We start from the raw sequence: 24,081 nt of genomic DNA on the forward strand, positions 1-24,081 counted from the left end.
TGACAGTTCCTGGGCATTTAGAAACATTTGGGAGAAACTAACTTCGTGGTTACCTGAACAGAATTGGCTCAAACCACTATTTGTTGGTATTGTAAAAATAATGGCGTTGTACGCCTCCCATCCCCCGTGACATCCGAAGAAGACTATTGCGCCTTAACGTTGGAGAAACTCAAGAGCGCGGTACGTGAAGAGGTGCAAAAACAACAGTAGGAGTAAGGAAAGGAGAGGAGGGAACTGTGAGAAACTAAGTTGTGTTTTTGCAGTAGAGAACTAATTTTCTGTATTCCGAGGTAGTTGTGCAGTCATAATGAGGAGAAACGCCACGTGGGTAAGCGGACAGTAGGCGGCCTCACTGTTCTGAAATAAGGCAGAAGCTTGAGGAAAAACAGGTTGAGCAGCGTGGGCACTGTAAAACAAAGATCACAGGTTCCTGAAACATAAGAAAGGGGGAAAAAAAAAAGGAAATAAGAAGGGAGAAATTAAAGGGTTGAAAAAGAAGTAAGATTGTACGTACATGGGACAGAGGAGCGTCGAGTAGCTTGTGAACCTGCAGTACTCGGCCAGTGAGGACACAGGGGAGGGGATCGGGCGTCGGGGAACAGGGAATAAAAGTTGATGCTGTGCTTACTGCAATGCGCTCCTGATCGGCAGGACGCCCGCCACTGCAACCGCGAATAAAATAGCCTCAGAGAAGATCGCGTGTCAAGAAAATTATTTGAGTTGTTTCTCGCAGACAGACTTGACGAGAGAGGACCAAGAACACCCGCGCCTTCTTTAAAAATAAATAAATAAATAAATATAAAAAAAGGCATCACAGGGACAGCCTCAGGGTCGCCTTCCCACAGGGAAGCGGCGCCGTGATTGGCTGGACCGCGAGGGCGGAAGTGGCGTCACGGCTAGCCTTAACTCAGGGCGGAAACGCTCTGTGATTGGCTCGGAGGAACGCAGGGCGGAGGTGCCGTGTAGGGCTTGCCGGCACTATGGGCGGAAGCTGTCGGGCCGGGCCGGGCCGCCGCGGCGCGGTGCCGCAACGAGGTTGGTGGTCGGCGCCGCCCCGGGCCGGGCCGGGCCGGGAGGGGGCGAGGCGGCGGGCGGTTGGGGCGCCACGCGGTCGGCGGCTTCTGCGGAAACGGCCCTTGTGCGGGGCGGGGGCGGCGCCGCGCCGGAGCGGAGCGGACCGGGCGTGCGGCGGGGTCTGCACTGCGCGGGGCTTCGGAGGGCTGGGGGAGAGGGGGGCGAAGCGGCGCGGGGGGGGGCGGTTGCGTGCGCTTGGCCGACTCCCCTCTGGGGCGGATGGACTGCTCCGTCCCGCGGCATGCTGGGAGCTGTAGTTCTGTGGCGCGCGGCCGGTCTTTCCCCGAGCCGGGGCCGGGGCCGGGGCCGGGGCCGGGCCGTGCGCGCCGGGAGGCGCAGGTTGCCGCTGGCTGCGAGCGGGCTGCCGGCGGTGAGGCGAGCGAGAGCCTTCGGGGGCGCTTCCCCGGAGCGTCGGGCCGGGAGGGGTGGGGGCTGCGGCGGCCGGGCGCGGGTCCTCGCTGCGCTCGATCGTCGGGCTGCGCCTCGGAGGTTTTCCTCCCCCCGCGTGCTGACGGCCGGCTCTCTCCTTTCCCTGCGGCTCACCAGGGCAGAAGCAGCTCCCCGCCGCTGGGACCCCCGCGGGGTTTGTCGCCGAGCGAAGGTGGCGCGGCAGCTGAAGGGAGGAAAGCTGCAGCTGGCGTGCTGCAGTCGCAGGTTTCCCAGGAGAAAGAGCAGCCCGTCTGTCCCAGCTGTCCGGGTAAGTCGCAGCGACCTCCGGGTGAAATCCAGGTGTGCTCTAGTAATTTTCCTGCACCTCAGGCTCAAAGGCCTATTTGAATTTGCAGAACTGTGAACGGATGAACAGATTGGAGGATTTTTTTTTTTTTTTTTGGACGGAGGCAGTCCCTAAACCGATGCAGCCTAACCGCATCTAAGATGTAGGTTGTTACTTCCATAAGCTATAACGGAACTTTACATGTTTTTTAAATGGAGTCTCATGTGTGTGCGTTTGGCTTGTCCTGATGGCTGGTGTAGGTGATTGCTCACATGACCAAAAACTCCTTGTGCTGATGTTGGATCTGCCCATTGGTAAAGGACCGCATCCTATATGTTCAGCTTTTTTTCCTTACCGTGTCATAGTTATTTTATTATTATTTTTTTTCTGAAAGAAAGGGTGGATTTTTCATTGGTTTCTCTGTGAGCATATCGAACCAGATTGCAGTAAATACACGTAAGCGAGTAGGCTGCAGCACGTACTGGTCAGTATCAGAGTACTACTCTGCTAGCAGAGGAGAGCCAGATGAAGATGTTCAGGGTAAGGGCTTGTTCTGCCTCAAGTTGAATGGAAAGATGCTGAAGTTGAGCATCCCGGGGAATGTTTGTAGGACTATTTTTAGACGACGAAAGTTCAAATGGCTGTCGATGAACGGGATTTTGTTGGCTCTTTTAGACAGCTATTCCTACCGAAGATCCCATCGGTTACAAAAGGTGGTAACCTTGCAGTTTCTACGGTCTGTAGCAAAATAAACTGGCAGATGAATAAATGAGCAGGCACAAATACGTGTGACTCTATAGCCATGTTGTGGTTTAACATAGCTGGCAGCTAAGCACCACATAGCCGTTGGCTTGCCCTCCCCCCTCCCTCTCTGGGATGGGGGAGAGAAACGGGAAAGTGAAGCCTGTGGGTTGAGATAAAGACAGCTTATAAAAACAGGAAAATAATAATAATGATGATAATAGTACTACTACTAATAATGTGCACAAACAAGTGATGCACAATGCAATTGCTCACCACCTGCTGACCGATGCCCAGCCTATCCCCGAGCAGCCGGCCCCCCACCCCGGCCAGCCACCCCTATATATTGTTTAGCATGACGTCAGATGGTATGGAATACCCCTTTGGCCAGTTCGGGTCAGCTGTCCTGGGTCTATCCCCTCCCAGCTCCTGCTGTACCCCCAGCCTGCTCGCTGGCAGGACAGAGCGAGAAGCTGAAAAGTCCTTGGCTTACTGTAAGCACTGCTCTGCAACAATTAAAACATCAGCATGTTATCAACACTTTTCTCATCCTAATCCAAAACATAGCACCCTACCAGCTACTAGGAGGAAAATTAACCCTATACTAGCTGAAACCAGGACAAGCTGAGGTTAAATAACCTGCAGTTTCTTCTGTTTTATCTTTCAAAGAATGTTCTTGCTGAGCGCCTGAGCTTTTTGCTCACCTTACCGAGGAAAGGAATGGCTGTGCTTCTTTCCCCCTCATCCCTATTTTTTTTTCCTCTTCTCCCTCGATGACAGGGACTTGGAATGTTTTTCTCAGATGTCCATGTGAAAGTTTTAAAGAATGCTAATGGTGAACACTGACAGTATTGGGTGACTTTTTAAAGGTGGAGGGTAAAGAACGTGGAAATTCCTAGTACGTTAATGTTACTTTGTTAACAAAACTGATGTAATAGCCACTTGCTGTTTCTGTTTTTTTGGTTTGGCTTGGTTTTCCTTTCAGTAGTCTCCCAAAAGGCTTTTGTTGACAAAACTTTGTCCTGCTTCAGCTTTAAGAATTACCCTAGAAATAATGAACAAGTGCTTGCAGGGCTTTCCAGAATGCTAATTGTAGTCAGTCAAGAATGACTTGGGAGGCAATTCCTTTCACGTAATCGTAGAGTGGTTTGGGTTGGAAGGGACGCTTAAAGATCATCTAGTCCATCCCCCCTGCCTCGATCAGTGGCATCTTGCACTAGGTCAGGTTGCTCAAAGCCCCATCCAGCCCAGCTTTGAGTACCTCCGGTAATGAGGCCTCTACAACTTCTCTGGGCAGCCTGTTTCAGTGTCTTACTACCCTCATTGAGAAGAACTTCTTCCTTTTGTTCAATCTAAATCTATCTTCCTTCAGTTTAAAACTTGTCTTGCCTTGTCGCTACAGGCCCTGGTAACAAGTCCTTGCCTGTCTCTTTTGTAAGTCCACTATACGTGTTTAAAGGTAGTAATGAGGTCTCCCCAGAGCCTTCTCTTCTCCGGGCCGAAGTGTGACACAGCCCTTCTCCTGGTGCTGGCTTGCAGGTCAGTGCCGAGCTACCGGAAGGAGGTTTTTATGTACTTTGCTACTTCCTTCAAAGGGAAGTTGAAGTACAGACAAGCTGACTGAGAACACTCCAAAGTGGTAGACGCGAGACGTTTTGTAGGACGCCAGCTCTTTTCCTCTGTTAGCGGAAGGAAAGCTTGTTTGGGCACAGGTATCTATCACAGAGGGATGCAGCTCTCGTTACCACTTCTGCTGACTCCTGAAGTGTTCCTATGCGCTGGTCTGATATCCCTGCCCATCTGTGGCAGAAGAGTTTGTCCCTCAGATTGCAGAAGCAGCATTGTGGAATTTAGGTTTTGGAATGTATTGAGATTGTACTCCTGAAATCTGATCTATTTCAAGATACTACCTATCCTTTCAAACCTTGCTTCTCTGAAATCCAAGTCATTGTCATTACCCCAGAAATACCGAAGGGAGAAATGCTCCATTGAGCAAATTATCAGAAAGACAGAATCAATTTAGGAAAGCCTCTCTCCTGTGGAATTTGTGGATTCCTTAAACTGGCCTGGCAGGAGTATTTGAAGTAAATACTATCCAAGAAAAAATCATTCTCACGTGTCCCCTCAAGACTAGGAGATGGTTACCCAGCAAAATGCTTGCTCGAGGCACGGGCTCAACAGCTGATTAAGTAATTGGAGTGTGTGGGATAAAATACTGCAGACAGCACAGTCCACGCGTTTGGTTGTTTAATGCCACTGAGATATGCTTTTATAGCAGAAATGTGTCAGAATTAACAGTAATACAAGGAAATGATGCAAACCTGGAGGTAGGCAGTGAGCTTTGTGAGCAGGGAGTGCTGGTGTGGCCCTGCTCCTCTGACTACACCTGTGCGAATCAAGTAGGGGAAGTGAGTGTGGATGTGGTATTTCAGCCCTTTCAGGGAGCTGAACGTCACCTGAAAAGATGACAACGTCTCTGCCCTGAAGGACCTGCCCACCACAGTCTGTAGCATTGTGTGCATTTGTAGATTGCTGGGCCTGAGAGTAGGGGACTATGGGGTGTTGGGGCTGGGATTTGATTTGGGGATTCCCCCCAGCCCCACAAGCTTAGCTTTTAAGTTAAAGCTTGGAAATAGAAGAGTGAGTGACGGAAGAAAAAAGCAAAGCCTTACAGAGCCTCAGCTCCATTGAGGAACGAATAACAGTCTGTTTGCTTCTGGAAGAACTTCCCACTGCTGAGGATAGATGGGGTGGACCCCAAAAACTAGATGGGATTTTGTGTGAGCTGGTAATACTGCCAGCAGGACTCCATAGCTGACAAGAGACATTATTTGTTTTGATGTCCGTCACAATGAAAAATGCTTGTTTCATCCAACCTGGGGAAGTAGTATCAAACTCACAGACAGAAACAATATTAGTAAGACTCTATTATACAGTCATTGTGAAAGTTTAGCATAGCGAAGAAACTGTGTGTATAAGGTGAAAAATGGAGTCATACCTCCGAGAAGTCTCAGTTTGTGGTCTTTAATCTTTTTTCTTGTTTTTTTTTTTTTGGGGGGGGGGGAGGGGAGGGAAGGGGGGTAATGAGGGAGAGAGACGAACATTACCCAAAAAGGTGACAAAATCCGTGCCTAAAAAGCTCACCTGCTACAGCTTTTATAAATGATCTTTGCACTGCAAGTTTCAGTTTTCATGAAGCCAAATTGACATAAATCTGAAAATTTCCATGGGTTTAAAAGAACGCTTACTGAAATATTCTTGTCATTCACAGTAATAATGGAGTGAGTGAACTTGTTCCGCATAGTGACCTTACTTTATTTTTTTTGTATTCCAGCAAACCTGTGCAATCCCAGGAGTGTAAGTACAGTCTTGTGTAGCATTGTCATTCTGCCCCACCACTCTGATATCTAACAAGGTAATACTTTCTGGATGTTGTCTACAAATTCTTTCCTTTCTTATGTAAGAGGTAGATGCATGTATTGCCTAGTTGTCATAGATTGTTGCTGAAGTACTGTTTTATTTGTATTTGTGAAGACAGCAGAATCAAAGATAGCAGCTCGGCGACTTCCACTGAGATGGTCATTAAGATAAAACAGTGAAGTTTCTAGCATATATTAAAAAGCCTGGAGGAGTTAGCATAGCTTGCAGGAAATTGTGCTGGAAAGAGATGATATTTGACAGCAAACATGAAAATGTTGTCTTTTTACCAAGAATGATGAGAACTGCTGCATCTGCCCTGTGTTTGGATGGGTAAGTGGGGTGAGTGAGTTAAGAGGAGCTGAGCGTAGAGTTTGTGGCGGAATTGAGAAACGAATGAGATAATTTAACCTCTTTTCTGTGCATGTCTTTTTTTTTAAATCCCATACTTTTGTTATTATCAAGAATTTTTAATGTAACTCTCAATTTTAACTGGTTTGGTTTTGTGGATAGCAGCTAACTATAGAAAGAACTAAGATCCTGACGTGTCCTTGGAGCCGCTAACTCTACTTCTTTATCTCTTCCCTAAGAAGACGCCCTGGATTTAAAGACAGTGTGTATTAAATGAAGTATGAGAAGAAACAGCTTCTTCGGACACTTGCGCTCCTCTTCTTCAGCTCGTGCAGAAGGCTGACAGCCTGTCTCACTCTTGTCAGTGCTATCCCACCAGCTCCTGTAGGAGCTCAGCACCACGTTTGGCCTGTTGCGATCTTCCCGCTCCCCTCATTTCTGTGCTGCAACGCCACCATGCACGAGAAGTCAGGTAGGATCTGAAGACCTTTGAAATTGCTAAAGAATCAAACCTCAGCTGTCAGTTTTAGCCCATTGTACTCCAGACATTTGCTTTGCTGGATGATGGTTTCGTTTTAGATTTTGTAATACGTTCTTTGTAGAGGTTATTTTAAGCAGACAAGTAGGTAGCCTCCTTCTTTCGGTGGATTTGTGCAGGTTTTAGCTGAGCTTTGCACATCTGAGCGATTGCCCAGTGGCTGTTCTGGTCTTGACGCGTCCCTAAAACCTTTGTCCGCCTCGCCCCTCCTCTTTGTGTATTAAGATGCATGTTTGCGTAAAAATTATGTACACCGTGCATAAGCCCCCCAGTGGTTATGGGGCATTTTCAGCATTTCACAGATAAGAGTCTGTGTTCACTTAATCACTTAGGCATAGTCCTGGCTTTCAGCGTAGGCATAGCTAGTGATTGTTACTCAAGTGGTTATGAAGTTCCCAATGTTTGTTTGTTTATCTATATATATATATATAGAGAGAGAGAGAGAGAGATACATACACATATGTATGTATATACATAAATGAAACTGAGTCTGTGGAGTAAAAGACTTGTCTGCTTGCTGTATATACTCACGTATCAGCAGACTCATACGCAAGCTGATCCAAACTGGGTGCCAAGCTGTGCCTTTTTTGTCGCATGGAATATGCAATCTGTGCACCTCAGGTGTACCTTGTCTATTAACTATCTCTTACATTGTGCCACCCCTTTAATATCAGTGGATGTACCCAGCACCACCTTGGGGCTACATAGAATGTGGAAATTTCTAGTATGTTAATGTTACTCTGTTAACAAAACTGATGTACTAGCTGCATGCTGTTTCTGTTTTTTTTGTTTTTCTTTTCAGTAGCCTCCCCAAAAGTTTTTGTGGACATGTTGTGTATCTTTTCTTGTTCTTCCAGGATTCATTTGGCAGGAAAGACGACCATGGAATCCAAGGGCTGTGGACAACCATCTACCAGATGGTTGTTGCAGATGCCTTCGGTCACGTCATTTGTCCTTTTAGCTCGCCCTTTCCTTTGATCCTTTCATCTTGAGTTGAATTTTTGTGCAGCGCTATGTTTGCAGTGGTAACACTGCTGCTGAGGTGTTTTCGATTAAAAACGATCTTAACTGTAATAGTGAATTCACTGAGCGTGGCTTTGTATAACGACTTCCACGACCATAACATTTTTCTCCTTTGTCACAGATAGGAGGAAAACTCTTTCCAGAGAGATGGAGAAGGAATTAATTATACCTCTGCCTCATCCCGTGAGACCAGAAGATGTGGAGTAACTGTAAGCTGCGATTCTCAGGAGACATACTAAGCATCTCTGGTTCCTTCTCGGCCTGCCCCCCTAAGGCCTTAGGGATGAGAAATCTTAGGCTTAATGTTTTTCCCTATGAAATACTATCGTGTTAAGGGGCGTAGCTAGCTGACTGTTACGGGTCTGGTCGGATTCGGGGTACTGAACTACCACGGTCACGGATTCACCAATAACGTAGCACACCCTCGCTCTAGTTGTGTTCAATGAGAACTGTCACGGCTAGGAACAATGCAACGAAGGGCAGTTTATTACAGCAACAGGGACACAGGTTCTTTGGAATTGCCGGCGATAAATTCACTGTCTGCAAAAGCAAGCGAGCACCCATGAAATACACAGGTAGTCGTCCTGGCTATTAACGCATTAAAAGGCACAAAGGCTCTAGAGATTTCTGAGTTTCTACGGAGACGCCTGGTACAACCAAGCATTCAAATCTTACCCCACGACATCCCAGTGCGGGGGGGAAGAGAGGCTCAGCCTGTCGACTGATCCCCGAAGTCAGAAAGGTATCCTTCGTGATGGTATCTTCCCTAACATCCCCTTTCACTTAAGCCAATTTACATTATCCACCAATCTGTTCTCTTTAGAGACCAGTGATAGGACCCGTGGGAATGGTGTCAACCTGCAGCAGGAGAGGTTCAGGCTAGACATCAGGAAGAGGTTCTTCACTGAGAGGGTTGTTGAGCACTGGAACAGTCTCCCCAGGGCGGTAGTCGCTTCACCAAGTGTGCCGGAGTTTAAGAAGCATTTGGACTGTGCACTTAGTCATATGGTCTGAATTTTTGGGTTGACCTGTGTGATGCCGGGAGTTGGGCTCGATGATCCTTGTGGATCCCTTCCAATTCGGGATATTCTATGATTCTGTGATTATTTTCTGTCCCTTTTAGGTGGAGCTTGAGTGACTCTAGTCAGGCATATCTTGGTTATGATTTGTAAAGTTTTCTTGCTTTCGTTTAAAGCTATAGGGGTCTGAGAAATTCAGAGCGTGTGCTCAGTGAGGGGTGGTTGCAGCTTGGAGGCATGGAGCTTTTGGGATGGAGGTGTGTTTTGGTATTATAGTGATGATATAATGAGCAAAAGTTCACTAGAGTACAACGTTCTGTCAAAACCATGACAGGTGGTTGGCTCAGGGTGTGAGAAACAAAGTTGTGTTTTTGCAGTAGAGAATTACTTTTCTGTATTCCAAGGTAATCGTGTAGTCATAATAAAGAGAAATGCTAAGTAGATAAGTGAAGGGAATGAGGACACAGACTCCAAGATAGTTGAGAAATGGAGACCCTTTATTGTTCCAATGCCAGATATTATATAGCTTTCTGAACCAGCTACATGCACTGCACGCAGCTAGCGTGCGTAGTTACAGACTTCTGATTAGTGCATTCCTTTTGATCATGCATAGCCCTCTATAGGCCCGTGCGAGCCTAGCTACTTCTTGCTGGTTCCCACTTTCTCTTACTCTAGCCTGGTTACCACTCTATGCCTGTGAGTAACCTTCTTCTTAACCCTTAGTGCACCGCTGTATCAATCAGCTCCAGTTTGTCACCGAATGGGTCACCTGTAGATAAGTGGACAGTAGAAGGCCTCACTGTTCCAAAATAAGGTAGAAGCTTGAGAAAAACAAGATGAGCAGTGTGAGAACAGTAAAACAAAGATCACAAGTTCTCAAAACGTAAGAAAGGAGAAATTAAAGGGTTGAAAAAACAGAAAAATTGTACATACATGGTATAGAGGAGCGTCGAGTTGCTTGTGAACCTGTAGTACTTAGCCAATGAGGAAACAGGGGAGGTGATCAGGCGTCGGGTAATAGGGAATAAAAGGTTATGATTTGTTTACTAAAATGCGTTCCTGATTGACATGACGCCCGCCATTGCAATCACGAATAAAATAGCCTCACAGAAGATCCTGTCTGAAGAAAATTATTTGAGATTTTTCTCACAAGGATGGTAAACATGCAGCTTATCAGTCTTGGTGCGCATAAGAGCATCAGGTCCCCGTCTCATCACAGAGCCTATCCGTGGTGTCTCCACTCTGCTCTGTGCTCTGTACTGTTCCTTAGAGTCAGCACACCAAGTTCCCCTAGTGCAATAGCATGTAAAGTTGGAGGCCTAGGGAACGCTTAGGTAGCGCAGCTACCCTGCACCCTGAAAGCTTTTTCAATGCTGCACATTTTCTTTAAAATGTGAATATTAGTTTAATTTGCCTAGTTACTTAAGGCAATTACTCCACAAGTACCAAAAGCGATATGGAGAAGCCTACTTCCAGCATCTCTGTTGGTAATAATAGCTTCATACTTGTGTGCTTATCCTCATGCCTTTTCCTTTCAAATACTGGAAAGGCAGAGACTGTTCAACAGAGTCATCTCTGATCCAAAAACCAAAACTCTGATTTCATCCCAAACTAATGCTGTCTGATGTCAGTAAAACTGCTATTACTCTCGGTCGTCCTGGCTGTCGCAATTGTGCCTCTGTTGGACTCTCTGTCCAACCCTGTCGATCACCCCTGTCCCGCTCCCTGCCCACCGGGTGGTTCTTCTGTCCCTCTGCCCTGCTGTCTGTCTGTCCACCCAGTTCCTCTCCTGCTGCTTGTATCCCACTTGTGCCCTTTTCCTTTTAAGACCTCCTGTGCCTCACAGCCCATTTCTGCAGGAGGCAGCTGTTCCCCAGGGCATGGATGCTGAGACGGACGGATGGACCTGCTGGATGCCTGAGCCCCGCAGCCCCCCAGGGGAAGGGGAGAATGTCTGGGAGGGAGTTCTGCCGCAGTCTCCCTCCCAGGAGTCCTGCGTAAGAGTTTAATAAAGTTTGTTTTCCGGCTTGTGCTGCCCTCTGTGTTTGTGGACACTGTAAGTGGCTGTGGCCGTGCTGCTAGGTGCAGGTTCCTGGGTGTGGAGGGGGCAGGGGCTGGGGTGTTGGCCCCGTGTTTATTGTCCGTGGGGGAGCCAATGGACACAGACAAGCGATCTGGGTGTGGGGGGCACCCTGCTGGGGAGGCTGCAGGCGGGGGGGGGGGGCAAGGGCAGCAATGGTGGGGGTAGGCCTGTGCTGTCTTTGCTCCCTGGGCCAGGTGTGCTGGGACTGGTCTGCGCAGAGGGAGTGATTGGCGAGCGTGACCTGGGCTGTGGCTGCTGCGGAGCAGCAGGTGAGAGAGGGCCTGGGCGTCCGTGGCAGAGGGGAGGGAAGGGTGTTGGGGCGGCTGGGTCCTGCGGGACCCGTGGCTAGGGTAGTAGGCGACGGATCAGAAAGCACGGGTTTGACTCTGGGGTGGGGCATCAGCTGGGTCAGGTGGCTGGGAGCATCTTGCCCCACAGCATGCTGGGAGTTGTGGTCTTTGGGCTCCGGGCTTTTGATCGGCCACATTGGTTTCCAGAGCACGCTGCGAACTGTAGTTTCACGTTGCCGCTCAGCACGGGGCCTTTTAGGATGGGCAGTTACTTCCTCCGTGCCAGTGGAGCGGGGTGCTTTTCCTTGCCGTTCTTGTGTGGTGTTCCACGCGGCTCCCGCCGCTTCCCTGAACGAGCAGACGTCCTGGGAAGCCGTGCCTGCCGTTCTGTTTCCGCCCATGCATGGAGCAGGGTGGCGCGGCGGCGCCTGGTGTCACCTGGTGGCCGAACAGCGAGCGGTGCTGTAGGCGAAGAGGCGCTGCGGTGACGCGTCGCTCTCTGCTCCCACCTGCTGGCGAAAGGGAGGTACTGCAGACGGAGGAGATGCGCATGCGCTGTAGCAACTGCCAGGCTTCGTGCCCCGCAACATGCTGGGAGTTGTGGTCTTTGGGTTTTGAGCTTCCTGCCGGCCATGTTGGTTTCCGTGGCATGCCGGGAAATGTAGTTTTTCACATTGCCGCTCAGCTTCCTAGTGGGTAAGGGCACGTTGCTCAGGGTAGTTACTTCCTCCCTGAGACGACATGTAAAAGTAATTCTTGAAAAAGTAATTCATGAAAAGTAATTCTTTTCCCATGTTTTGTTCATGATGTTTGTAGTGTGCCTTTTCATGTGTGTGTTTGGCCTGGAGCTGTCCTGCCTGGCAATTAGTGATGGTAGCTAACATGGTGGTCCAACAGTGCAATAATACATTGTCCTGACTCTTTTGGGAAAGACATCTGGTCTGTCTCTGGGCGAATACTCAAGCTCTGGGTGAGTACTTAAGGGCAGCTGGCACAGAGTCTTTTTTTCTTTTTTTTCCAGCAGTAGGTAAACCTTAGGAGGAACCAGTCAAAGGAAACAGCACTTTCTGGAACTGTCAAGTTCTTGTTCGGCAACTTGGTGGCTGGCTTGATCTGCCTTTTCAGATGTAAAAGCAAGCGGACTGCTGTTTTGAAATGATAAAATTAAAAACATGAAGTTTGTCAAATGTGGCAGTGCCTGTTTGCAGTCTGTTTATTGCTTTTGCTAGTGGTAGGTAACACTTCTGAGGAATCGGTCGAATGAAAGAGCACCTTCTGGAACTGTGAAGCTCTGCGTCGGCAACTCGGTGACTGGCTTGACCTACTGTCCATTTCCAGAGGGAAGTGGAAAGCTGTTTTGAAGGGAAGCCGTTCTGAAATTAAAAAAGAAAAAAAATAATGGTGCTGCTCTATGGCACCTGGAGGACCACCGCTCTGCGTGACAGTTAAAAGAATGTGATTTGGAGATGGAGAGCAGCAGAGGTAAAGCAGCTGGGAAAAGAGGTATAAGTATTGCAGAGGTATTGCAGTAGGTAGGTAGGCTGTGGTTATGAGGTGCCTCAGGGTGTGCTTTGTCTTGTTTCTGCAGTTCCGTCATGCAGCCGTGGAGAGGTGAATTCCCCATGTTGTGGAGTGGTGCAAAAAGGTGAGAGGGTTGTCAGCCCGGTCAGTTTCCTTCACCAAAGCTAAGGTAAGTCTTTCAGGAGAAACAGGCTGATTGCCTGTGCTGCACTCTACACGCTGTTAACCTAAGCCAGACCAAAACCAGGGCTGCTGTTCCTCCTGCTCTCTTTATCTCTTCTCATGCACGGCCCCTCCCATTTTCCACATGATTAGGGCAGGCATTCTGCCTGGGCTGCTCTTTGGGGGTAGGGGCTTTGTTTTTCCTTCAGTCAGTTGCAGGGTTCTTTAGGTGGGTCAGAGCCTATGGACTGATGCATTTCAAATTGAGACCGGTAAGCCCATCTTTTTGAGGTAACTAGTAGGGTCTGTTAGAGCAAAGCTGCCAGGTGCCCCCCCACCTTGCAGGTGGCTGCCAAATGCCCCCCCCCCCCCGGCCTTGCAGGTGGCCGCGTTTGAGCTTGGATCTACTTTCCAGGTACAGAGGCAAGTGGACTGGTCTTTTGAAATGATAAAATTAAATATAGGGTCACCTGTGGTGTTGAAGGGTGGGTGGTAATGCTGGCAGCTGAATGTTTATCTTTTGACCGTGTTTTCCTTTGTTCAAGCTGAAATGCAGTGCACAATACAGGACGTTGCGACCCGAGCTACCTCAGGCAAGGTGAGCAATGAACAGAGGTAGCAGTTATTTTTGGGGTGCGGTTGTCACTGCAGTTAGGTTATTACAAAAAGTAGAATAAAAATCCATTTTGCCTTTTAGAGGTGCTTTACGTGGCTTGAGAGCAGATGGAAACATCTGCCTCGGGGGTTAGGTGAGTGGGTGAAGTAAAAGAGCGGTTGAGAGTAACTGTCCTAGGGGTGCAGTGGCTTTTATTGCTGTGGTTGCTTTCTCTTCTGTTTATCAGGTGCCACAGGCAAGGTGGGCTGTGATAGTCTTTAGAATAGGAGCAAAGCAGGCCACTGGAATACTGTTTGGTTCCTGAGAAAGGTGTTGCAGAGGAAAAAGGTGGTCTGGCGTGGCATCTCCTGATGATGGTGGTCTTCTTCAGTAGGTGAAGAGGTGCCTGAAGCCCCATCCCGTGTAGCCTGAAATGGTGTGTCTGTGTTTGGGTTGGGGTTGCACCTTGGTGAGTGTAGGGATAGGATTTAAGCTGGTGCAGCAGAGGGCCAGGCTCCATTGTCCTGTAGTGTGTTTTGACCCATCAGCATAGCCTTTTGGTTTTCAGATAGCCTACTCAAGTACGTGATTTATGCTGCGAGTGATGTTATTACATGGAATTGATCTTTTTTTCTGGTGTGTAATCTGCTATGCTCCTAGATTTTTTTTCCTGTATAAAAACAACGGTTTGAGCTGCTTGCAGTTGAAAAAAACTTCAGTTACTTGCTTGGTCATATTGTCCTTTCAATATTCAAAGCTGAAGCAAAAGCATGGGGATTGTTGCTTCTAGAATCACCCCAGTTCTCTTGTCTGCAGTCTGCATGCTATTGAGCTAAACCAGATTTTAAAAAAAAACAACACAGTAAACAGAAACAAGAAACAAACCACCACAGCTGTTGCTCCTGCTCTCTTTCTACTTTCTTGTGCTTTGCCCCTCCCCTTTCCCAGGTGATTGGGTTTGGGTGCTGGGCGGGGCCAAATGGTATATGAGCCCCAGGTATGCCATTAGGGAGTTCATTGTGCCTGGGCTGCTCTTTGGGGTAAGTGCTTTGTTTTTCCTTCAGTCAGTTGCAGGGTTCTTTGGGCAGGTTGGAGTCTATGGATTTCTAGATTTTAAGTGCTTGGAAATCACTTACTAGAGGGATATTTAGCAGAGGTTGCTGGCTCACTTGTTTTTGGGATGGTGGGATCCACTTGTGTTTTTGGGTTATATTTGAATCTCTAGACGTATGAAGCCACTTGTGTAACTCTCCAGAGGACTAAAAAGAGCTTGATTACACACTGCAAGAGGCTTGACCACGTAGGCGAAGTACTACCAAGAGACTGAGCAGGGTCGTATCAGAGTTACCTTTTTCATCTGTAAAGGGTAAGTCTGTGATTAGCCCTGCTGGGGCTGCTGTGTGTGCATGGCTTTTTGGCATTTGTGGAGCTCAGTTGTTTTTTTTGTGTGTGTATGTTCTTTTTTTTTTTTTAAGGCCAAGTAGAGTGTGTGCTGAGCGTGGTTGGCAGGAGGAGGTGGGGAATTGTCTGGCAGGGGAGCTGTTCAGGACTGGTAGGTTTGGTTTCTAGGAGCGTGCGGCATCCTTCCTGTGCGATGCCACTGATTGTTGGGCAGGAACGTTCCAGTTCGTGTGTCTTAAACAATGTAGCTTGTGCAGTGTGTGTTGTGTGGCCCGGGCAGAGTTTGCCGCGGCGCTGTGAGCGAAGAGTCTCAGTTCGAGCTGGTGAGCAGCTGAAGTAAAGGAGCTGGGAAGAGAGGTATTGCAGCAGGTACGCTGTGGCTGTGAGGTGCCTCAGGGTGTGCTTTTCTCTTGTCTCTGCAGGGGCTTCATGAAGTCTTGGACAGGGAAATGCCCGTGTCACGGAGCAGTGAGGGAAGGTGGGAGTTTTATCAACCTGGTGATCCCTTATCTGAAGCAAAGGGAAGACATTCAGGTGTTTCCCTCTGAGGGTCTGAGGTGAGGCTGTTTGGGACAGAGGAGCAATGTGGCAGGTGGTCGCTTGCAAGCACAGTGGTCATTTTGTCCTTCTGTGTTCCCAGGTGGCATGGGTGATGGTGGCCGTTCCTTTGGAGCTTGGATCTAACTTGCAGGTACAGAGGCAAGTGGACTGTTGTTTTGAAACAAAAACATTAAATATGGGGTGACTTCTGTTGCTGAGGGATGGGTGCTAATGCTGTCAGCTGAATGTTTGTCTTCTGACTGTGTTTTCGTTTGTTCAGGCTGAAACGCAGTGTGCAGTACAGGACGTCACGACGCGAGCTACCTCTGGAGTGACTCTGGTGAGTGATGAACAGAGGTAGGTGTTATTTTTGGGGTGCGGTTGTCGCTGCAGTTTTTTTAACTACATCCAATAGAGTAAAATTCCAGTTTCTCTTTTGGAGGTGCTCTAGGTGGCTTCAGAGAACGGGTGGAAGCATCTGCCACGTGGGGTAGGTAAGCGGCTGAGGTAAAGGAGGGGATGAGAGTAACTGTCCTGAGGGTGCAGTGGCTTTTATTGCTGTGGTTGCTTTCTGTTCTGCTTATCGGGTGCCACAGGCAAGGTGGGCTGTGATAGTCTTTGGAATAGGAGCAAAGCAGGTCACTGGAATGCTGTTTGGTTCCTGAGACAGGAGTTGTAGAGGAGAAAAGCTTTCAATATTCAAAGCTGAAGCAAAAATAAATAAACCACAGCTGCTGCTTCTCCTCTTTCTACTTTCTTGTGTTTTGCCCCTCCCCTTTCCCAGGTGACTGGCTTTGGGTTCCAGGGAGGGCCTGGTGGTCATTGAGTCACAGGCATCCCATCAGAGAGCTCATTCTGCCTGGGCTGCACTTTGGGGTAAGTGCTTTGTTTTTCCTTCAGTGAGTTGCAGGTTTCTTTAGGTGGTTAAGAGTCTATGGACTGATGCGTTTCCAAGTAGAGACCGGTACGCCCATCTTTGTGAGGTAACAACTAGTAGGATCTGTTAGAGTAAACCAATCTAGTAATAGGTGCCTGTATTGCATGCAGCTCTTCTTCAGGTGAGTAATTGTTATAGCGTGTTTACGGATAGGATGGCAGTGTTACTTTGTGTGTTTACTTTGTGGTTCTGGGTCCGTTATGATTTTTGCCGAATTGCGGGGCTTACTTGTGAGTCTTTGCCTGTATGTCAAATATTATCAAAGTTACAACCTTGGTGGCAAAGTGATGGAGCAGGGTTTAGGAGATAAGTATCATCGAAGCTCCCTGTGTAAGCATGTGTCTGCAAAGAGCAGGAGTAGGCGTGTAAGGGGTAGTCTTTTTCAGGGTTAGGGACAGTTTGTTATAGTTTTGGAGCTTTTGCCTGTGGTTTGTGTGGCTGTAGAGTCTTTAGACGTTGCAGCCTTCTAGATTTTCAGTGCTTGGAATTCACGTAATAGAGGCGTGCTTAGGAGGTGTTGCCGGCTAACTTGTTTTTAAGAAATGGTGGGGTACGGTTCCTCGACCGCATAAGCATGGTAGTATTCCCAAGAGACTGAGCAGGGTCCCGTTTTTCATCTGTAAAGGGTAAGTCTGTGATTGCTGCCATCTGGGCACATTTTTGTGCCCATCACTGCAGTTAGTTTACTACATCAATTAGAGTAAAATTCCAGTTTCTCTTTTGGAGGTGCTCTAGGTGGCTTCAGAGAACGGGTGGAAGCACCTGCCATGTGGGGTAGGTAAGCGGCTGAGGTAAAGGAGGGGATGAGAGTAACTGTCCTGAGGGTGCAGTGGCTTTTATTGCTGTGGTTGCTTTCTGTTCTGCTTATCAGGTGCCACAGGCAAGGTGGGCTGTGATAGTCTTTAGAATAGGAGCAAAGCAGGTCACTGGAATGCTGTTTGGTTCCTGAGAAAGGTGTTGCAGAGGAAAAAGGTGGTCTGGCGTGGCAGCTCCTGATGATGGTGGTCGTCTTCAGTAGGTGAAGAGGTGCCTGAAGCCCCATGCCGTGGAGCCTGAGCACGCCTCGCTGAGGATGAAGCCTGCTTTCCAGCAGTTCCCAAAACTGTGTTGAGGCTGAAATGGTGTGTCTGTGTTTGGGTTGGGGTTGCACCTTGGTGAGTGTAGGGATGAGTTTTAAGTTGGTGCAGCAGAGGGCCAGGCTCCATTGTCCTGTAGTGTGTTTTGACCCATCAGCATAGCCTTTTGGTTTACAGATAGCCTACTCAAGTACGTGATTTTTCCTGCGAGTGATGTTATTACATGGAATTGTTGTTTTTTTTTTTTGTTTTGGCGTGTGATCTGTTATGCTCCCAGATTTTTCTTTCTTTGTAAAGAAAGGTTTGAGCTAATTCCAGCTGAAAAAATTTCAGTTGCTTGGTCGTATTGTCCTTTGAATATTCAAAGCTGCAGCAAAAGCATGGGTATTGTTGCTTCTAGAAACACCCCAGTTCTCTTGTCTGCAGTCTGCATGCGATTGAGCTAAACCAGATTTAAAAAAAAAACAACATAGTAAACAGAAACAAGAAACAAACCACCACAGCTGTTGCTCCTGCTCTCTTTCTACTTTCTTGTGCTTTGCCCCTCCCCTTTCCCAGGTGATTGGGTTTGGGTGCTGGGCGGGGCCAAATGGTATATGAGCCCCAGGTATGCCATTAGGGAGTTCATTGTGCCTGGGCTGCTCTTTGGGGTAAGTGCTTTGTTTTTCCTTCAGTCAGTTGCAGGGTTCTTTGGGCAGGTTGGAGTCTATGGATTTCTAGATTTTAAGTGCTTGGAAATCACTTACTAGAGGGATATTTAGCAGAGGTTGCTGGCTCACTTGTTTTTGGGATGGTGGGATCCACTTGTGTTTTTGGGTTATATTTGAATCTCTAGACGTATGAAGCCACTTGTGTAACTCTCCAGAGGACTAAAAAGAGCTTGATTACACACTGCAAGAGGCTTGACCACGTAGGCGCAGTATTACCAAGAGACTGAGCAGGGTCGTATCAGAGTTACCTTTTTCATCTGTAAAGGGTAGGTCTGTGATCGGCGCCGCCCGGGCACATTTTGGCGCGGCGCCGCCCGGGCACATTTTGGCGCGGCGCCGCCCGGGCACATTTTGGCGCGGCGCCGCCCGGGCACATTTTGGCGCGGCGCCGCCCGGGCACATTTTGGCGCGGCGCCGCCCGGGCACATTTTGGCGCGGCGCCGCCCGGGCACATTTTGGCGCGGCGCCGCCCGGGCACATTTTGGCGCGGCGCCGCCCGGGCACATTTTGGCGCGGCGCCGCCCGGGCACATTTTGGCGCGGCGCCGCCCGGGCACATTTTGGCGCGGCGCCGCCCGGGCACATTTTGGCGCGGCGCCGCCCGGGCACATTTTGGCGCGGCGCCGCCCGGGCACATTTTGGCGCGGCGCCGCCCGGGCACATTTTGGCGCGGCGCCGCCCGGGCACATTTTGGCGCGGCGCCGCCCGGGCACATTTTGGCGCGGCGCCGCCCGGGCACATTTTGGCGCGGCGCCGCCCGGGCACATTTTGGCGCGGCGCCGCCCGGGCACATTTTGGCGCGGCGCCGCCCGGGCACATTTTGGCGCGGCGCCGCCCGGGCACATTTTGGCGCGGCGCCGCCCGGGCACATTTTGGCGCGGCGCCGCCCGGGCACATTTTGGCGCGGCGCCGCCCGGGCACATTTTGGCGCGGCGCCGCCCGGGCACATTTTGGCGCGGCGCCGCCCGGGCACATTTTGGCGCGGCGCCGCCCGGGCACATTTTGGCGCGGCGCCGCCCGGGCACATTTTGGCGCGGCGCCGCCCGGGCACATTTTGGCGCGGCGCCGCCCGGGCACATTTTGGCGCGGCGCCGCCCGGGCACATTTTGGCGCGGCGCCGCCCGGGCACATTTTGGCGCGGCGCCGCCCGGGCACATTTTGGCGCGGCGCCGCCCGGGCACATTTTGGCGCGGCGCCGCCCGGGCACATTTTGGCGCGGCGCCGCCCGGGCACATTTTGGCGCGGCGCCGCCCGGGCACATTTTGGCGCGGCGCCGCCCGGGCACATTTTGGCGCGGCGCCGCCCGGGCACATTTTGGCGCGGCGCCGCCCGGGCACATTTTGGCGCGGCGCCGCCCGGGCACATTTTGGCGCGGCGCCGCCCGGGCACATTTTGGCGCGGCGCCGCCCGGGCACATTTTGGCGCGGCGCCGCCCGGGCACATTTTGGCGCGGCGCCGCCCGGGCACATTTTGGCGCGGCGCCGCCCGGGCACATTTTGGCGCGGCGCCGCCCGGGCACATTTTGGCGCGGCGCCGCCCGGGCACATTTTGGCGCGGCGCCGCCCGGGCACATTTTGGCGCGGCGCCGCCCGGGCACATTTTGGCGCGGCGCCGCCCGGGCACATTTTGGCGCGGCGCCGCCCGGGCACATTTTGGCGCGGCGCCGCCCGGGCACATTTTGGCGCGGCGCCGCCCGGGCACATTTTGGCGCGGCGCCGCCCGGGCACATTTTGGCGCGGCGCCGCCCGGGCACATTTTGGCGCGGCGCCGCCCGGGCACATTTTGGCGCGGCGCCGCCCGGGCACATTTTGGCGCGGCGCCGCCCGGGCACATTTTGGCGCGGCGCCGCCCGGGCACATTTTGGCGCGGCGCCGCCCGGGCACATTTTGGCGCGGCGCCGCCCGGGCACATTTTGGCGCGGCGCCGCCCGGGCACATTTTGGCGCGGCGCCGCCCGGGCACATTTTGGCGCGGCGCCGCCCGGGCACATTTTGGCGCGGCGCCGCCCGGGCACATTTATCTTAGATCGAGTTAACGAGCAGCTGAAGTAAAGCAACTGGGAAGAGAGGTATTGCAGCAGGTACGCTGTGGCTGTGAGGTGCCTCAGGGGGTGCTTTTCTCTTGTCTCTGCAGGTGCTTGGTGCAGTCTTGGACAGGGAAATCCCCGTGTCAGGGAGCAGTGAGGGAAGGTGAGCGTGTTGTCAGCCTGGTCGTCCCTTAACCAAAGTGAAGGGACGTAGTGGGTTTATGTGGCAAGGTTTTGTTAGCGGGTGGCTTCTGTGCGAAGAATCTGGAAGCTGCCCCATGTTAGGTAATGGCCCCGCTGCTGAGCGGAGCCAATAAGTGATGTTGTTTGCGCGTCTGTGAGAGCATATTTAAGACAGGAAAAAAAAAAAAAAACCAAAGACGCTGTACCATGCAGCAGCTGGGAGAGCAAGAGGAGTGAGGAACAGCCTTGCAGGCGCCAAGGTCAGTGAAGAAGGAGGGGGAGAGGTACTCCAGGTGCCGGAGCAGAAGTCCCCCGCGGCCTGTGGCGAGGACCATGGTGAAGCAGGCTGTCCCCCTGCAGCCCACGGAGGACCACGGTGGAGCAGGGTTCCATGCTGCAGCTGGTGGAGGAGAGCACGGTGGAGCAGGTGGACCTGCACTGATGGAGGCTGCGGCCTGTGGAAGACCCTTGCCGGAGCAGATTCCGGGCCGGACCTGTAGACCGTGGAGAGGAGACCACGCAGGAGCAGGTGAGCTGGCAGGAGCTGCTGCCCGTGGGGGACCCAGGTTGGAGCAGTTTGCTCCTGAGGGATGGACCCCGTGGTATGGACCTACATCTGGAACAGTTCTGGAAGAGCTGCTGCCTGTGGGAAGGCCATGCCAGATCAGTTGACCAAGGACTGCATCCTGTGGGAGGAACCCCACAGCACAGGGGATGAGGGCGTCCGAGGAGGAGTGGCGGCAAAGAAGCGCTATAGACTGACCATAAACACCGATCACCTGCACCGCTGGGGGGGAGCAGGTGGAAGAGGGTGGCTGGGGGGGAAGGTGCTTTTGGTTGCTTTCGTTTGTTTCTCGCTTCTCTACATTGTGTAGTAATAAGCAATAAATCTTTCTGTCTTTCTATGCTGAGTGTGTTTTGCTTATCGCGATATTTACTGTGTAATCTCCTCATCTCAACCCTTGAGCCCTTTTTCCTTGTATTTTCTCCCTGTCCTTCTTTGAGGAGGGAGAGGGAGAGAGCGGTTTTGGTGGAGCTCGGTCGCCTACCCCTGTAAAACCACCACAGGGGAAGATGTTCAGGTGTTTCCCTCTGAGGGTCTGAGGTGAGGCTGTTTGGGACAGAGGAGCAGCGTGGCAGGTGGTCGCTTGCAAGCACAGTGGTCGTTTTGTCCTTCTGTGTTCCCAGGTGGCATGGGTGATGGTGGCCGTTCCTTTGGAGCTTGGATCTAACTTGCAGGTACAGAGGCAAGTGGACTGTTGTTTTGATACGAAACCATTAAATATGGGGTGACTTCTGTTGTTGAGGGATGGGCGCTAATGCTGTCAGCTGAATGTTTGTCTTCTGACTGTGTTTTCGTTTGTTCAGGCTGAAACGCAGTGTGCAGTACAGGACGTCACGACCCGAGCTACCTCTGGAGTGACTCTGGTGAGTGATGAACAGAGGTAGGTGTTATTTTTGGGGTGCGGTTGTCGCTGCAGTTTTTTTTAACTACATCCAATAGAGTAAAATTCCAGTTTCTCTTTTGGAGGTGCTCTAGGTGGCTTCAGAGAACGGGTGGAAGCATCTGCCACGTGGGGTAGGTAAGCGGCTGAGGTAAAGGAGGGGATGAGAGTAACTGTCCTGAGGGTGCAGTGGCTTTTATTGCTGTGGTTGCTTTCTGTTCTGCTTATCAGGTGCCACAGGCAAGGTGGGCTGTGATAGTCTTTAGAATAGGAGCAAAGCAGGTCACTGGAATGCTGTTTGGTTCCTGAGAAAGGTGTTGCAGAGGAAAAAGGTGGTCTGGCGTGGCAGCTCCTGATGATGGTGGTCGTCTTCAGTAGGTGAAGAGGTGCCTGAAGCCCCATGCCGTGGAGCCTGAGCACGCCTCGCTGAGGATGAAGCCTGCTTTCCAGCAGTTCCCAAAACTGTGTTGAGGCTGAAATGGTGTGTCTGTGTTTGGGTTGGGGTTGCACCTTGGTGAGTGTAGGGATGAGTTTTAAGTTGGTGCAGCAGAGGGCCAGGCTCCATTGTCCTGTAGTGTGTTTTGACCCATCAGCATAGCCTTTTGGTTTTCAGATAGCCTACTCAAGTACGTGATTTTTCCTGCGAGTGATGTTATTACATGGAATTGATTTTTTTTCTTGCATGTAATCTGTTATGCTCCCAGATTTTTCTTTCTATATAAATAAAGGTTTGAGCTAATTCTAGCTGAAAAAATTTCAGTTACTTGCTTGGTCGTATTGTCCTTTCAATATTCAAAGCTGCAGCAAAAGCATGGGTATTGTTGCTTCTAGAATCACCCCAGTTCTCTTGTCTGCAGTCTGCATGCTATTGAGCTAAACCAGATTTAAAAAAAAAAACAACACAGTAAACAGAAACAAGAAACAAACCACCACAGCTGTTGCTCCTGCTCTCTTTCTACTTTCTTGTGCTTTGCCCCTCCCCTTTCCCAGGTGATTGGGTTTGGGTGCTGGGCGGGGCCAAATGGTATATGAGCCCCAGGTATGCCATTAGGGAGTTCATTGTGCCTGGGCTGCTCTTTGGGGTAAGTGCTTTGTTTTTCCTTCAGTCAGTTGCAGGGTTCTTTGGGCAGGTTGGAGTCTATGGATTTCTAGATTTTAAGTGCTTGGAAATCACTTACTAGAGGGATATTTAGCAGAGGTTGCTGGCTCACTTGTTTTTGGGATGGTGGGATCCACTTGTGTTTTTGGGTTATATTTGAATCTCTAGATGTATGAAGCCACTTGTGTAACTCTCCAGAGGACTAAAAAGAGCCTGATTACACACTGCAAGAGGCTTGACCACGTAGGCGCAGTATTACCAAGAGACTGAGCAGGGTCGTATCAGAGTTACCTTTTTCATCTGTAAAGGGTAAGTCTGTGAATACCCCTGCTGGGGCTTCTGGTGTGCATGGCTTTTTGGCATTTGTGGAGCTCAGTTGTTGTGTATCGTATTACTTTTTTTTTTTTCTTTTGAGAGCCAAATAGTGTGTGTGCTGAGCGTGGTTGGCAGGAGGAGGTGGGGAATTGTCTGGCAGGGGAGCTGTTCAGGACTGGTAGGTTTGGTTTCTAGGAGCGTGCGGCATCCTTCCTGTGCGATGCCACTGATTGTTGGGCAGGAATGTTTCAGCTCGTGTGTCTTAAACAACGTAGCTTGTGCAGTGTGTGTTGTGTGGCCCGGGCAGAGTTTGCCGCGGCGCTGTGAGCGAAGAATCTCAGTTCGAGCTGGTGAGCAGCTGAAGTAAAGGAGCTGGGAAGAGAGAGGTATTGCAGCAGGTACGCTGTGGCTGTGAGGTGCCTCAGGGTGTGCTTTTCTCTTGTCTCTGCAGGGGCTTCATGAAGTCTTGGACAGGGAAATCCCCGTGTCACGGAGCAGTGAGGGAAGGTGAGAGTTTTATCAGCCTGGTGATCCCTTATCTGAAGCGAAGGGAAGACATTCAGGTGTTTCCCTCTGAGGGTCTGAGGTGAGGCTGTTTGGGACAGAGGAGCAGCGTGGCAGGTGGTCGCTTGCAAGCACAGTGGTCGTTTTGTCCTTCTGTGTTCCCAGGTGGCATGGGTGATGGTGGCCGTTCCTTTGGAGCTTGGATCTAACTTGCAGGTACAGAGGCAAGTGGACTGCTGTTTTGAAACGAAAACATTAAATATGGGGTGACTTCTGTTGTTGAGGGATGGGTGCTAATGCTGTCAGCTGAATGTTTGT

The 24,081-nt window shown here is 50.6% G+C and overlaps 1 protein-coding gene and 1 long non-coding RNA gene across 4 annotated transcripts in view; both read left to right on the top strand.

The window, feature by feature from the left end:
- LOC310879932 (uncharacterized protein) overlaps window positions 1–24,081 on the top strand; it is a 51,699-nt gene that overhangs the window by 10,039 nt on the left and 17,579 nt on the right. The window contains exons 6-19 of one of the 3 annotated variants that reach the window (XM_083794992.1): window positions 1,621–1,771; window positions 5,865–5,945; window positions 6,538–6,770; window positions 7,981–11,230; window positions 12,273–13,532; window positions 14,755–14,895; window positions 15,353–15,487; window positions 15,571–15,621; window positions 15,751–15,810; window positions 15,922–15,960; window positions 20,325–20,380; window positions 20,761–21,639; window positions 21,769–21,828; window positions 21,932–21,983. In XM_083794992.1, coding sequence (XP_083651118.1) covers window positions 15,583–15,621; window positions 15,751–15,810; window positions 15,922–15,960; window positions 20,325–20,380; window positions 20,761–20,842 — 276 coding nt within the window. In that variant the 5' untranslated portion in view covers window positions 1,621–1,771; window positions 5,865–5,945; window positions 6,538–6,770; ... (3 more) ...; window positions 15,353–15,487; window positions 15,571–15,582 and the 3' untranslated portion in view covers window positions 20,843–21,639; window positions 21,769–21,828; window positions 21,932–21,983. Of the gene's footprint in view, window positions 1–1,620; window positions 1,772–5,864; window positions 5,946–6,537; window positions 6,771–7,980; window positions 11,231–12,272; window positions 13,533–14,754; window positions 15,308–15,352; window positions 15,488–15,570; window positions 15,622–15,750; window positions 15,811–15,921; window positions 15,961–18,318; window positions 18,586–20,324; window positions 20,381–20,760; window positions 21,640–21,768; window positions 21,829–21,931; window positions 21,984–24,081 lie in introns of those variants that run through there. The other 2 variants (XM_083794994.1, XM_083794993.1) reach the window with 2 other exon arrangements.
- LOC310879935 lies at window positions 22,014–23,994 on the top strand. Its single transcript, XR_014571264.1, has 3 exons — window positions 22,014–23,253; window positions 23,711–23,845; window positions 23,929–23,994. It is a non-coding gene; the product is annotated as an uncharacterized lncRNA (long non-coding RNA).

This window comes from Anser anser (assembly GCF_964211835.1).
Source record: "Anser anser genome assembly, chromosome: 11".
NCBI classification, from domain to species: domain Eukaryota; kingdom Metazoa; phylum Chordata; class Aves; order Anseriformes; family Anatidae; genus Anser; species Anser anser.